This window comes from Hydra vulgaris, chromosome 09 (assembly GCF_038396675.1).
Source record: "Hydra vulgaris chromosome 09, alternate assembly HydraT2T_AEP".
Taxonomy (NCBI): Eukaryota; Metazoa; Cnidaria; class Hydrozoa; order Anthoathecata; family Hydridae; genus Hydra; species Hydra vulgaris.
The window spans coordinates 10,957,861-10,974,479 of NC_088928.1; the positions used below are offsets into that span (position 1 = coordinate 10,957,861).

At 29.3% G+C, this 16,619-nt stretch overlaps 1 protein-coding gene across 3 annotated transcripts in view; it reads right to left on the bottom strand.

The window, feature by feature from the left end:
• Positions 1–16,240, bottom strand: part of LOC100198865 (uncharacterized) — a 62,789-nt gene extending 46,549 nt beyond the window's left edge. Inside the window, exon 1 of one of the 3 annotated variants that reach the window (XM_065804702.1) lies at positions 16,039–16,240. In XM_065804702.1, coding sequence (XP_065660774.1) covers positions 16,039–16,114 — 76 coding nt within the window. In that variant the 5' untranslated portion in view covers positions 16,115–16,240. The remainder of the gene's footprint in view (positions 1–16,038) is intronic. The other 2 variants (XM_065804703.1, XM_065804705.1) reach the window with 2 other exon arrangements.
• Positions 16,241–16,619: the final 379 nt, after the last annotated feature.

Genomic DNA, 16,619 nt, shown 5'->3' on the forward strand with positions numbered 1-16,619 from the left:
TTTCTACCAATGTCGGTCATATCTTCCTAAACTTAATCGACAAACACTTTCCAACATCCCACCCCAACATCTAAAACCCCAGAAAAAGTATATATTGACCTAGCAGAAGATGAATGGAAGAAAAGATGGGCTAACTACAAACACTCATTCACAAATAAAAAGATGAAAAATTCAACCACCCTTTCAAAGTATATATGGCAGATAAAAGAAAACTTAAAAATAACACCAAAATTAACTTGGTCAATAATTAAACAAGTCCCCGCCTACAGCAACGTAACCAAAAAATGCTTGCTTTGCCTTCATGAAAAACTTTGCACAATATCATACAAAGGTACGCAAAAATTATTAAATAAAAAAACAGAAATTATATCTAACTGCCGTCACGAAAACAAGTTCTTGCTTGACAACCACGAGCCCAAAGATTAAAAAACCAAACCACGCTCGCAAATACTTATAGTTTTATAATTGTTTTTGAACGCCACGATGTTTATTGAGTATATTTTTTAACGAAAAAAGCAATGTATTTTTTACCTGATGATTGCTAAACGCAAGAAACTTTTAGTAGTAAAAGTCATGTAGTTATTTTTATTTAATCTCGTCAAAAAACCAATTATTTTTAAAACTATACATTTGTATTTTAAATATTGTAATGAAATGCTTAGTTAAAATGTAATAAAAATATTGTAATGAAATGCTTTGTTAAAATGTAATAAAAATATTGTAATGAAATGCTTAGTTAAAATGTAATAAAAATATTGTAATGAAATGCTTAGTTAAAATGTAATAAAAATATTGTAATGAAATGCTTAGTTAAAATGTAATAAAAAGAACAAAACAAAACAAAACAAAAAAAATATCAATAAACATATAATTGTATTCTTGTTGGTCTTATACCCAAATACAATAGTTATGGTCCTGAAAAAATGTCTCAAACATTACTAAGAGATATAGAAAATTGATTGTTTCATAACTCAGTTTTCAATCTAAAATTACGTGATTCCGAAAGCACGTGTCGCGATTGGTTAGTGTTAGAGCCAAAAACAAGCGTTAAACTGCTTTCTTTGTTGATTTTCAAAGCAGTTCAGGTTTGTTCTATTAAGTTTGACCACTTAAAAAAGATTTTCATCAAAATAGTTAAAGTTGTTTTAAAAAATTCCTGGACCAAAACTAAAATAGTAACGATATTTAATAGCGTGAATAAGAGCAACCTTTCAACTGTTATAAAACGTTAACGAACCAACTTCAAAACAAAAACCAACTTCAAAAAAACTATATGACAAATTTGAACGCAACGTTTTTTCTAAGTGTAAGAGAAATAGCATTCAGAAGATCATCTAGGAAAGTAGAAAGTTTAAGTAAAATATTAATTGTTTATAAATAATACTATTAATTGGTTATGGTTGTTGTTATGAGTGCAATTCTACGCAAGCGAGACATCATTTATATTGCGTTACATTTTCCAAAGTCATAATTTTTTCACCTAAAATACTCACAAAAGATTTTTAGAATTCGTTGATTTCAATCAGAAAACTAGAGCTAAAATTGCTTCACTTATCCTAAACACTCTGAAAAGGAGCTCACTCCATATTAGTAATTGTTGTAAACTGGTATAACAATTGCTTAAAAAACATAGGCGTATAAGCTCTTAAAGATCCACTATGTGGTTGACATCGTCTAAAATTAGTTGAACCTTTCTCATAAGCTATGAAGTTTTTTTCGATTTTCTACAGAAATTATAAAAATTATACAGCAACAGTTTAAATGAGTTATATAATTTAAAACTGGCTGTGATTTGGATAGATATGTCAAATTCGATAGACTGATAGTGTCAATAGCGTAAAACTTTTCTCATTTAACAGATAAAAAAAAGCACTAAATGCACTAAATTTTAACACTAAATATTATGCCAGAAACGTTTTCAGAATTTAATATTTTGAATGTTTTAGTTATTAATATGGGTAATTATGCGGGTATAGCAGTTCTAGATCAGAAAAACAACCGATCTCGATACATCCGATCTCGATACATCTGATCTCGAGGTTTTATAATAGATATTGAGATATACTAAAAGTACTTCTTAACTAAAGTTGGTGATAAATCTGTATTTTTTTTTTGATAAATTATGTTTTATTAAATTTTGTTTATTAAAATATTTTGCCATGTAATTTTGGTATTGCAAAACTGGATGGATAGTTTTTTTTTTTTTTTTGAAATATTCAGAATTAAATGAAGAAACATTTACAACACAATTTTTTAAAATGCACTTAGTTTGTTTAATAAACTTAAATAGGAAAGGCACGGAATGTATTTTCTCTCAACGCTCCTGTTTGTATATCTTAGTAAACTTTTCATTTTAAATAAAAAATTTTTTAGCCCAAAATTAAATTAATACTATTTGTTTATTTTTTATTGATCCATATCTATATCAGTTAATGAAATATCGTCTGGGCAAGGACTTAACTTTTAAGATATAACCAATCCTCCGTTTGTTCACAAACACAATTTTATATATCTTGAAATTTTATCTAAAGTTATATTGTATTTATATTAGAAAAAGTATATAAAGATAAATTAATAAAAGTTTATAACTTTTAACTATAAAATATTTCATAATTTTTGTAAATAATTTACTGAGGTTTTGTATTATTTTATTGATTTTTTTCTAAATACGTAAACAACGTCAACGGGGCTAGATGGTTTTTTCTTTTACCTGCTCTGTTCATATCTTAACTGAAAAATAGAAAAATAGAAATCTTATATTACCTAATTTTTATTTATTCCAATCCAGATAGTTATTGCATATATCAGCTATCCGTGACTATACGTTTTGTTTTGCTTACTACTAGACAACCTGCGGATGGTTTTTTAAATTTTACCAAACTGAACATTAAGATATAAAAAATCTATAATTTTAATATGAATTTGCAATTAACAAACATTTTGCATGTTAAAAAGTTGATTTTTCAAATTTAGAGCGTAAATTTAAGTTAAGTCAAATTTCCGGGCTTTTCAAATCTTCATTGTTTAAATCTAGTTATTTTTTTAAATTTGTTTGTTTTATTTTATAATTACTTGATTAATTAAATAAATTTTGAAGAACCAAACGTTTATGAAATTGTTATATTAAATAAACTCATCATTTTAAGCTTAATAAACAAACATTCAAGTAATTTTTAATATATACATATATATATATATGTTTTATATGTTTACTTTCCCAAAATTCAGAAGACGTAAAGGAGGTTGCTCTTTTCTTTTTTAATGCTGTTACATCCCTCGTTCAAAACGAGGGGTGTAACTGAATTAAAGAAATACTCTAAGTAAAATCATATTTAAGTATAATAATGCGGAAGTGGACTGCAAATAAACTAAAGTAACTTGTAGTTAATTAACCTGTGAAGTTTAATAACTTGAGCTAAATAACAAGAAGTCACTGCTCCTTGTTATTTAGCTTACTGACGTTAAAAAAAGGTGAGGTATTATTCCAAGATAATTGGCTCCTTATTGAAATTGTCATTTTTCAAAGATGATTCTAAAGTTTCAAAATCTTTGTCAAATATCAAGTACCTGTTATAAAACATAGTCAATGGCAAACTAAAAAATAAAAATACACATAACTGTTATGGGTGCATTAAAGTCAAGTCTGGCACAAAGGACCTAAGTATGATAGAATGATATAACAAAAATTAAAAGCTGCAAAAGAAAAAACTCGGAAGAAGTTGCTACTAGGAGTTACTACTTTATACCAAGCATATTCTGAACATCTGATAATGTGACGCATCTGAATGTGTATCGGGTAATTTTAACGATTGTTTTTAATCTCTAATGTAAAAGCAAGTTTGAAATTATTTCCTTGTATAATGGAGATTATTTCCTTGTATAATGGAGATTATTTCCAAATGGTTGCACTGTGGTTGAGAAAAAGTTCTTTTTCTCTGCTGAAGAAGGCAAAAATAGGAATTTAAAACAGTAATGACTCAAGATAAATTATTTTACCTCTGTATTATGACTCTGTATTTTTTACAATGTATTTTTTGGCAGTAAAATTCCGGAACAATTTTTTTAAACCTCTTGAAACCTATTACAACAGTTTTTTTAAATTAATTTTAAAATTTTAGATTCATACTAATTCATAGTAAAAGAACTTTAAATTTAGCAAAATAATAATAAAATAATTAGGTCTAAAAGGTTCGAAAAAAATCTTAAGGATTTTAAGTGCCAAATAAACGGGAGAAAATGTTAATTTGGATTTCTCAGAGTACATAAAAAGCGACTAACTACATAGTTTCTTATATAATGATGTCATCAGTAACATTGTTTTAGCAAAGGGAAAAAAGAAAACATTTTAGTTTATTTCCTTAATTTTTATAACACTAATTATCCTAATTACATGTTTCAAGAGATTAAAGCAGATGTGGGCAACATCCGGCCTGCTGTGAGATTTGATCCAAACCTTGAGACAATTTGAAAAGCCCAAATAAAAAGTTGTGTGCATGAGGTCGGAATTAATGTTAATGTTTCATTTTTTATTTATAAAAAATATAGTTTTAAGCACTTAGCGTTTCCTATTGTTAAATGAAGCGTGTTAAAAACTTATATAATTTAAAATTTCATTTGTATAGCTTTTTATTGATATAGAGTTTGTTATGCTTTTAAAAAATTTACTAATTTACCAATCAACTTTCAATTAGTTTGCAATGTTATTTCATCCCAATTTTATCCACAAAAAAATGTGCGGTCACAGCAAAATGTTTTTGTTAAAACGGCTGGTAGGGAAAGAATTAAGTTTATCGAAAAAAAAGTAAACGAAAATGATCTGGTGGAAAGAAACGAAAAGTAGATGGAGAGGGTCAGGGACGGATCCAGCAGTTTTTTAGTGTTGGAGCTAACTTCCAGACTTGGAGCGAACTCCAAACATTTGTATGTTTATACTTATGTATAATAATGATCCTATGCAAAAAATTGCAATGATTGAAGGTTGGGAACAAAAAAGCCCTTAAATTAAATTGCCCCCTCCTCACCCCAAACATTAGAGGTAACAACTTGATAAAATATTTTTTGTGCTATATTCAACTAGACTTATATTTATCGATAAAGTTTAAGTTTCATTGTATTATCTCTTAGCGTTCAAAAATTATGACGATATAAAGTTTAAAACCCCCTCAATTTCAGGGAGTTACAAATTTTATATGATCATAATTTTTGAAAAATGGACTGAAGAATTCTTTTTTTCTAGCGCAATAGTAAGCCTATTTGTTTGCTGTGTAATAAATCTATTTTAGTGATAAAAGAATTTGATATAACGTGGCATTACTCAATTAAGCATCCTACTCTCTAAGTATTCACTCACTGACAGGACAAATAAGAAAAGCATAATCCAGAAGCTTAAAATTTAAAAAAAACAGCAGCAAACGTTTGTTAAACAAAGAGCACAACTCAATAATGTTGTGAAAGTTTTATAGTTTGTTCAAAATTGGCAAAGTCATTAAATCCATTTGCCAAAAGAGAATTTATCAAGGAGTGTATGTTAGAAGTTAGCAGTGTTTTGCTTGCTGAAAAGAAAAATGAACTAAAAAAAGTTAATCAAGACGAACTGTTGTTTGACGTATAGAAATGATGACTAATGATATAAAAACAAAATTGACTAACCGTATGACTGATGTTGAGTCATTTTTGATAGCATTAGACCGATTTATCCGAAACTGCTTAACTGTCATTTATTCGAGGTGTTGATAAAGAGTTCACTGTTAATGAGGATTTGCTTGTTTTACAGCTGCTAAAACGAACCAATAGAGGAGAGAACATTTTTAATGAAGTTCAAAAGGTATTCACAAGTTTTGGCTTGCCATGGTCAAAATTAGTTGGAGTATGCACTTGCGGTGCACCTTCTATGGTCGGCTTACGTAAAGGTTTCATTCGAATTTTGAATCAAAAAGCGACTGATTTAAATATGCAAAAACATGATTTGATAGCCTTTCATTGCATTATCCACTAACAAAAGTTGTGTTCCATTTGGCTACAGAATATTATAAATGTGGTAGTAAAAATCATCAATTTTATTTGATCCCGAGTGTGTTTTTGGATGAGATATTAACCATAAATGACGACGTAAAATATTATTGTGAAGTCAGATGGCTAAGCAAAGGGAAAATGTTGAAACGGTTTTACGAGATGAAAAATGAAATTTTATGCAAATAAAAGATAAACCATTTTCTGAATTGAGTGACCCAAAATGGATATGTAACTTGACCTTACATGAGTATGTGACTTGACCTTACAAGCTTTTTGAATGATTTAAATTTGAAACTTCAAAAACAAGGACAGTTAGTAAATAATTTGTACAGCCATTTGAAAGCGTTTCAGAACAAAATCCGCTTAGGGAAAAACAGATGTCATCTGCTAACAATTAGCATTTTGCTACGCTCTCTACGTGTAAAAATATTGCTTTTGTCCAAATGCTGAAGAACTCAAGTTTTTGTCGCAATAATTTTTAATAGATTTAGCGATTTCAAAAGTATAGAAGGTTACAAGTAATGACTAATACAGGTAATACACAAAATGCTTCTATACACTTGCAAATGGTATAGATTGAGATTCAACAAAGTTCACTCTTAAAATCTAAATTTTAGGCGTGGAGTTGTGCAATTTCTACAAAAAAATACCTTTTTGAAAAAGATCCATCCATAAATGATGTCAGTTAATATAGGGGGGAGGGAGTGCTGGAAAGTTTGACACTAATTGACAATGGGGAGGGGGTGTTGAGGCGAAAATGATGTCAATTTAAATTATTTTTTTAGTTTTAATGAGCAGCTTTTAACGGTATTTACATCTACTAAATGGTATAGAAATGATGTTTTGATTGTGGGGAAATTAATATTAAATGCGGGGAATTTGAATTATATTTTATCAAATTATTTATAATATAATATTATAAATTAATATAATAAGTTTCACAGAGACATTAAATAATTAACAACTATTAACGTAAAATAAAAATTACTACCGTTTTATTAATATATTACCATTCGACTGCGAATAAATTATGTTAGAAATATCAACTCTTTGTATATAAAATTCACAATCGCTATTCGCTCCCTAGCGGATTAAAAAATGTGGTTCAAAGTAAACTCATAAAAGTAAACTCATAAACTTGTCATTTTTTGAAATTAAATTGTCGTTATTTCAAACACAAAACTCTAATTGCTCTCTAGTTGATTGTAAAACATGGTGCAATGCAAACACATAAAGTCTATTGAAAATTCGAAACGCTAATTTATCCCTAGCGGGTTGAAGAAACTCTTTTAAAAAGCTTGCGCTAACAATGAGCAAAATCATTATTCTGATTGTGATGTAAACAATACTAACGAATCAATATTAAAATATGGATAAAACCGCGTTACTTAACTTATTGATGGTCTCGTATGGAAATGCTCATCCCAATAAAAAAATTGGCTATTATCCAGAAAGAAGTCCATAGCATATGGAATTCATTAAAAGAAGAGAAACTGATGCATAAGGATCTTGAATCAAGAGTAATGTATTTAATCAATTTATTTAATGAAAAGGCAATCAAGTTCAAGAGCAAGCAGTTATCATTTTGGGTCAATACTCCAAAACAGTCTACCCCCACGTATATTCCACTTGAATTTGACAAGAATTCCTCACAGTTTGTTGAGCCCACCAATGAGCGATCTGTTATTGATGATCAACCAAGTGCATTAACTTTGAGTTTGTTGACCACGAAAAATAAAAAAAATGCAAGAACAATGGCTCAAGATCAACTCAATTCTGCGATTGCAGCTTTAAATTGTGAAGTTGCTGGACTGAAGACTAGAAAGAGAAGTGGATTCATTGCTGAAGCTGAAAAGGATGATTTGAAAAAGAAAAAGAAGAAACTAGCTCATCTATGTAAAGAACTGGCCAAAAAAAAGTATGATCAAGCTCAACAGAAGAAAACTAGAGAACTGAAAAAAGCTAGAATGGAGGAAATCTGCTAAAAATCAGAAAGAAACCTGGTCGACCGTCATTAGAAGTAGATCAACCTATTCTTTTGAAGACGATTATGGATATTGCTCTCCATGGTTCGTCCGCTGATGAAAGACGTCGGTCAGGGGTTCTTCGGGTAATGATAGCTTAGCTATGTTTGTTAATATTGTATTTGTTAGAATTTTCTTCTTAATTAGTATTTTCACTATTGTAAATATCCTTGAAATGTTAACAACTAATTTCAAGATTTGATTTGAATTTACGAAATAAATCCCGTTTTCTGTAAAAACGTTAATTATATCCAAATATATTTCTTTATTATTTAGAGCATTAAAACTCTCGACGAATTGACATCCGAGATGAGCAAAACTGGATTTACAATCAGCAAGAGCGCTCTCTATAATCGTCTACTTCAGAGAAGTTACGGAACATTAGAAGGCAAAAGACACGTCAAAACAGTCCCTGTTAGGTTGATCAGTCCTCAGAATGAATCTCATTTAAAACATGTTGATGGACTCTTTTGCAGTTCAACTATAAAACATGTGGAAGAATTTTGTTCTATTTTAGGGCCAGATGAAGTGTGTTTCATTAGCCAAGACAACAAGGCTAGTGTGCCAATTGGAATCACAGCAGCCAAAAAACAGGCGCCGTTGCATTCAACTGAGCTGAGCGACGAATGGCACCTCTAAGTAAAGAATTATCTGGGGTGATTCTTCCGCACAAACATTACGGAACTCATCTTGTTTCTCAAGGTAATTACATTGACAAAAGTTAATTTGTAAAAATAATAATATAATTTTTAACCTATAATAACCAACATCTTTTTAAATCAGGCAGGACAATAGATTAAAATTTAGAAAAACAGAACTTTGGTTTTGCTGGACAGGCTTTGGCTGATATTTGGTCTGATCTACAAATAGGCGGTTATCCAACGATTGCAGAGTATATTGATCCAGACAAATCAGAGCTAGAGTCAAGGAGCCTTATATAACAAGATCAATGTTGGATTGCCCATCATTATCGTACAAGCCAATATTTTACTCAAATTGTGAAATGTGAAAATCGTTCTTGTTGTCGGACTATTAGAAGCTCTTACTTTACTCTAATTAGAGCAAGATTTCTTCCGTCACCTGTCCCTGTCAACCAAACGAGAGACGGGCTCAAAGCAGTAGATGTCTCAGAAGGAGCAAAAGAATTGTTTCCATCATCCGTCTTTATGCTCATCGTATCAAACATTGAAAGTATTCTTTCTCGTACTGCCAAAGGATTTCCAATTTTGCCGTATGATGCGTTTTGTCCATCAATTCAGTCTAGCCTAGCTGATAGAATCTGTAAAAAGTGCAATATCTACTTTGCCTCTCAAGCTATGTTGAAAAAGCACGCTTCTATCCATTCTTCTGCTATAACTTTCCCTCTAATCAAAAGGGTCCAACCTGTTCGTATCGCTGCCAAGTGTCAGACAGAATTTTTGGCAGTCATCGCCTTGCAGAAGAGTTCGGAAACTTCTGAATGGTTAGATGAAAATGAAGTTGACGCAACGAATTTGATTGTACCTCAAGAATACGAAATCCTTTTAGAGCGCGGAGAGCATTCACTACCTATTGTTTCAATCAATGATCACTTCAACAACCCATGGGAAGATTATATTAAAGATATATAATACTATTTGCTTAGTTGATTACTTAATGAGATGTCGATTAGTATATAATATTATTTGATGAGATCTACTATTATATAATAATGTATAATTTATTCAGAAAAAAAATCAATGGTTTTTAAGCATTTTTATCGTTTTTTAGGGGGGGGAGTACACAAAAACTGTCATCGTATATAACGGGGGGTCGGCCAAAAATTGACAGAGTTTGACAAAGGGGGGAGGGGGAGTCGAAGAATTGAGAAAAAACACTGACATCATTTTATGGATGACCCCGAAGACCATTTTGCGCAGTTTAGAAAATTCGATTAATTTGTGCGTTTGATAATACTTATAAATGCAAACAGTTATTTCAATGATGAGGTTAATAAAAAAGTCAATGTACAAAGCTGACTGATGACAATTCGGAAAATTCGTGTTTGTATCTGTGGAACTATTCCAAAAATTAATGAATTAGTTCCCCAAATTGAAGCTTGAGTGTCTCATTGATTTGAGTGTCGCTATTTAATTTTTGTAGTTTATAATAACTCCAAATTTCATGATTTAGTTATAATGTTGCACCTTTTTTTTTTCCATTTAACTTTGTTATTTTAATATATTGAATTATAATAATGTGTTATTTCATGTCTGATATCTATCATTATAAATCAAGACATAAACGCGGCCTTGAACATATTTGTACACTAACGTTTGGCCAAAGGTTGCTCATACCTGAAATAGACAAAACATATAACGTGTTTGAAAAGGTTACATAATCCTTATCACATGTTTTAAAAGATTACTTAATTCATACTACAAGTTTCAGACGATTACATAATAAGCCTTCGTAAAGATTGTCTTTTAAAAGGGCTTTTGTTACTTTACTAGAGTCAACATTTTAAATTTTATTATAAATAAAAATATTTCAGCTTATTTGTCACGTATTCCACAGCCACTAGATGTCGGTATTTATTGCCATGTCAAAAGAGTTTGGCGCAAATTGCTTCAAAAGTTTTATGCAGAGACAAAGTTCAGCAATTTGTCAAAAGAATGTTTTAGTAAACTGTAAACAAAACTTTTTAGCTCTGGTGAATTTTTTACACGCACGTAAATAGTCACTGGATTTCAAAATGCTGGGTTGTTTCCGCTTAACATCAAGAAAATCAATCAGTTTAAATTAAAAATTGCTAATACGTTTGAAAAACTTTCATATAAACTAGAGCTTTTGTTATAAACAAATTAAGTCAAGAATTTGTCCTTCTAATAATCAAATCATGATGATACCTCAAATAATGCGCAATTATACCACTAAAATTACCATTGAAACTTTGTTATGGCATTAATTAACAACAATCCAAGATCCTGGTCAATTAGTTCAGCGGGACACAATAAAGTGCTGGATTCCTTAGCTTGTTAAACTTCACAGATCCAGACTATGTTGTCAAACTCGTTTTAACTACCGCAATTCTGATAAAGAAAAGATACAACAAGGCAGTTAAGTCTCTGAAGCTAAAATTAGTGAGGACGCAGTTCGTAGTGTTCACAGCTGACATGTAGACTATTAATCAAAAATTTGTGTATATGTTTGTATCTGCGCTTTGGGTAAATATGGAATGGGTGCTGGATTCCACAATTTTCATACATAAGAATGTTTTGAGCGGCACACGGTATAAAATATAAATTGTCGTTTGCAGGATTCTGCTGACGACTAGGGGATGACAACTAGGGAAAATTGCTACAATCCATGATAACGGATTAAATATAAATCTAGCAATGCACTTTTTGGATAAATAGCCGGATCAGCTCTATTTTACTCACACGTTGCAGTTAGAAAATGGAGTTGATCTAAAACTTCCAGAAATTTTAAATATGCTTCAGGCTACAAGGCGACTGGCGGCACACTTTAGGCGAAGTGCGTTACTTATGCAGAATTGTGTAACAAGCAAGCTGTCAATGGAAATTTCTTAGATTTTTGACGAGATAACACCAAACGTTACTCAAAGCTTTCTATTTTAGCGTGAGGTACATGTGCATATCAGCAACTTTAGTACCATCAAAATGCCCTTTCTCGACTGCTGGGCATGTGGTAAATTGACGGCGTATTCTAGTCTTTATAGGCCGTACCTGGGACTTGTGTAACCTGGACACTTAAAGTAAAATAAATCCTAGATAAAAATGAAAAAGAACAACTATTACAAAAAATATTTAATTTTTAATGGGTACCCGCTCGTTCGTTCGATGGGTACCTTGGCAGGATTATTCAGCCCTAGAAACAACGTAAGCTTGACTTTGATAATGAGAAGCAGATAAATCAATAAGCAACAGCGAAAACTCAAAATGCAAGGTTTAGCTTTGTCAAATATGCATTTAAAATCGATATATAAAAAGTGCTGAGTTTTGTTGCACCAAAAAGTTCAGCACAAGTCAGAGGCGGATCCAGTCCAAATTGTAAGGAAGGAAGGAGGGGTTAGGAGGGAATAATTTTTAGATTTTTATGATTCGGTAGATCCAGATCATTCAGGAAGGAAGGTAAACAAACACACTCGTAAAAAAATGAATTAAAACTCTTAACTATTTCATTTGACCCGCTTATACTCTAGTTCGGCTATTTACAACAGCACGTAATAATTTAATAATATTTAATAATATTTAATAATATATATATATATATATATATATATATATATATATATATATATATATATATATATATATATATATATATATATATATATATATATATATATATATATATATATATATATATATATATATATATATATATATATATATATATATATATATATATGTATATATATATATTATATAAACGACGCCAAGACAATCTTCGAAAATTTGATTTCACCAGCAACCCATTATTGCATTTATGAGTTACCACCAGCAATTTTAATTTAGTTTTGAGAACTAAATTGAGCGTTTTCAGGAATGTGACGGAGTTTGTTTTATAAAAATCATTTTTAAAACATTTTTATTAGCATTATAATAATAACAACTATTATTAACTTCTCAAAAAAAGTAATGCAATTTCACAATATTCTTTATAAAACTTTTAAAAACTTTTAAAAAGTTTTATAAAACTTTTAAAAAAAAGTTTTATAAGTTTTATAAGTTTTATAAGTTTTATAAGTTTTATAAGTTTTAAAAGTTTTATAAAACTTTTAAAAACTTTTAAAAACTTTTATAAAACTTTATAAAATCTTTATTTATAGTTTTATAAAGAATATTGTGAAATTACTTTTCTCGAACATCGTGCATGTAATTGCTTAAAAGGCCATTTTTATTGGCTAATGAAAGTTAATTGCTAAAAAGATAAAAAAATTCTGAATTTTAACTAATCTTAACCAATGAAATTTCAACAAATGAACTGATAAGCAGTTTATTATCGACAGATCGATTATAATCAGCGCCAGCCATCAATTGATTAGCGATTAATGCCTTTAATGATTAGCAGAAATAATGATTTTAGCCATTAATGATTAGCGTAAAATCGTGGAGCGTAATGACCTGCAGATTTTCGAGCTCTCCAAAAAGACAATTTAAACGAGTTTTACGACAATTAGGAATTAAATTTGTGAATAACTTCTAGCACTTATTATCAGATATGAAATTCAAAGTCACTAAGATTTAGAACAAGCGACGGGTGTTCCTGAATATTAGGGTGGATAGAGATGGGTTAAAGGGTTTTAAAAGCTATGCTACCTAACTATTTAAGCTTTTTTATGCTGAGTATTAGTCCAATGTAAATTTATAAATTGTAATAAATTTATATATATACATATAATGCTTCAAATTTTTCCCAAATCAGCTCAAATTTTTTGTTTAGTTTTTTTTACAACAAATTTTTTGTTTTGTTTTTTTATTAGATGTTTTATAAAATTCGCTTTTTTGAAAACCAACATGGTGTATTAAAAAAAAAAAAAACTACCAAGTTCTTGTGCAACTTCTAAAAATGCTTCAAATCACCTTTAATTTTTACCATATTTTTGTTTTAGATGGATAATGGTGGGTTCCAATGTGAATTTTTTGAAAATAAAATTTTTTTTGAACATTTTCATATCTATATCATTTCATAAAAATGATATCTGTTAAAATCAAAATATTTTTATTTTAAATATATATTTTTTAAAAAAAACACTTTCTTAGATTTTTTTGATATATGAAAAAAATTGACTAAAACGTAACATTTAACATAAAAATTTATTTTTTTGGAGTTTTATAAAAAGTTATTTGCTAAAGATTAAATATCGTTCCGAATTTTTAAGCTTCGTTCGATATACACAAAATAATCGAATATTAAAAAGAACGTCTGAAAAATAACTCTTTCCCTGGGAGCTTTTTTTATAAACTTATTTGTTTATAAAATTTTGATGAAAATGTAGACACCACGAAGAAATGCGTAATTAATTGCAATCGCCACGTGCATTTCGTATTTCGTATAAATTCGGAAACACACTTAATATTGTAAAGATTATCTAAACGTTAGAGATGGCGTTGCAGGTGGCGAGCGTAATCTTGATTTTGATGGTCAACTCTATCATATCGACGATTGTTTACGACGATCCTTTGTTTGAACCACGAAATCTTACTAACAGCCAAAATTGTAATTTTGAGGTGTGGAAAACAAAAGATGGAAAACGTTGGGTGATGAACAACCTTTTGTTACCAAAGGAAATTTGCTGGGAGGGCGCTAAAAAATTGTGTGCGTGGCACAAAATGAGAAATGGAGTTATTAGGAATCTTTGTGATAGGTAAAAATAACATTTCGCATTAAATATGTTTTCTAGACGCTTTTTTAAATTGTCATAACCTTATCACTTAACTTAAGCATACTAATTTAACGAAACATCTTCAAACTGAATGATTTTTTTACAAAGCTGAATAACTTTTAATAACTGAATAACTGTGCAATTTGTCCTACAATGTATTTTTTCGACTATTTTAATTTTGTTCGTTGAAAAAATGTACTACATTTTTTTTTTTTTTTTGATAATGAGCTTAAATTAATCTTTAACCTTTTAATTTCGTTTTAATTTTTTTAACCGACTTTTCATTTTTAATCAATTTAAGTTCTGAGTGTGTTCGAACATTACATCTAATTAGCATTTTTAACCAAAATAAAGAACTTTTTTAATAATTTTTTTATTATGACAGAAACGTTCGCCAGTTACTTAATCGAAAATATATACAAGTAAAATATTTGACGCTGCTTTGGTTCTTTTTTTCTTGCACTTTTGTTTAAACGATTTTTTGTATTATGCAAATAAATGTCATGTTCTGAACTGGTGCTTTGCCAATTGTGTTTAGTCAATTATGTGTTTAATTAGTTTATCAAAAGATATTTTTTATAAAAACTTTAAGTTTAAACTATTAGTTTAAAAGGCTGTAAAAGTTCATTAAAAATAACTTAGATATTTAAAAGTTTTAGGTTAAAAAAAATCATTTTTGTATTTTTTTCAACTTTCATTTTTTACAAGATAAAATTTGTTAATAATTTTGCAAATAAATTATTTTTATAAAAAAATATAATTCGGGTCCCAGCATAACTCGAATTCGCATAACTTTTTTAAATTGCTTATTCATTTGAAAGCTTATAAGTATATTCAAAATAGTATAAATGTACAGGTTGTAATATTATAAATGTATAGATTGATTTTAAGCGTTTTTTTATCGACACGTGAAGTGTTTATAGAAAAAAACTAATCTAAATGTTTTATATTTTAGATATGTTCAAGTGAAACAATGCTTCAAAACGAAGAGGGTATTATCGTTTTTAATAAACTACCCCCCGAATGTATATAATCCTGATGTCGATGGTGTAAGACCAAAGTAGTTGGCTTTACAATAACCTTCTTTAGCAGACTAGATTCTTTTGGGCTTAAATTCCTGATCTTGCATTTTATTTTATTTTTTATATATCTTATAAATATTTTTTAATTTTTGTTGTAAGTAAACAGTGCAGTAAACACTATTTCCAGTAATATATAATTCAATTGAGTTTGTTTTTAAAAGTGCACATTTCTTTTTAAACATCAAAACATTTTACAGAATATTAATGTAAATTTTGTGATGTAGTTTGCTTTTATTAAAGATTTGCGATTTCAGTATCTTATTCTTTTATATTTCCGCCTATCCCACCTATCGTATAGATTTCTGTATCGTAAAATCTGATTAGTCTAGCTCTTAAAATATTGCGTTGGTTGTGGCTCTACATAATTTTAGTTCCACCTTATTTAATCTAGCTTTACCTTGAAAATGCGTTAGTCTGCATTTCTATTCAAATTAATTAAAAAGACAAGTAATGCTATTTGCGTTAGCAAATCTGTCTTCTTAGGACGCGTTTGTCTGTGTAAGTGTTGTTAAACTTAAAGATAAGAAAAAACACGCATTGGTGTTGTTACCTTCTTCTAAAGAATTTGAATTTCCGTTAGCGATTAGCACTCCAGACGCAAATACTAAGAGTAACACCCACCTCATTCCATTGATTTTCCAAATTAAAATATCATAAAATTTAAATAAATTCAAAATCTAGTGTATGCTTTTTACAACCTCAATCAGCTCTTTGCAAAATAGCATAGCTGAGGTTGAGAGCACTCGGGCGTAAAATGAAATCATCCAGGCGTGAATACCTGATCTGTTTTGTTGAATAAACGTCAGATACGTTTCGGTAACAAATTAGCATGAATTTTAAAACTTTGTTTTAATTAATTTATGAGTCGGAATAATTACCTTTGGTACTCAGTCGTTAAAAAAGCAATTTACATTATTAAAATGTAAACATTTTAAAATGCCATAAGACACCTATATTTATTACTATTCAACTGTTACCAGGAGTTGTATCGAAAAATATTAATTAGTTTGTGACAGGCTAATGTTCAACTTTTAATTTAATTTGTGCTACCTCTTAAATTCGTATGAAACTTTTGTTTCTAACTGTTTTGTGCTGTCTTCCAATTTAAATTTCGTTATTTTTTTTCGTTAT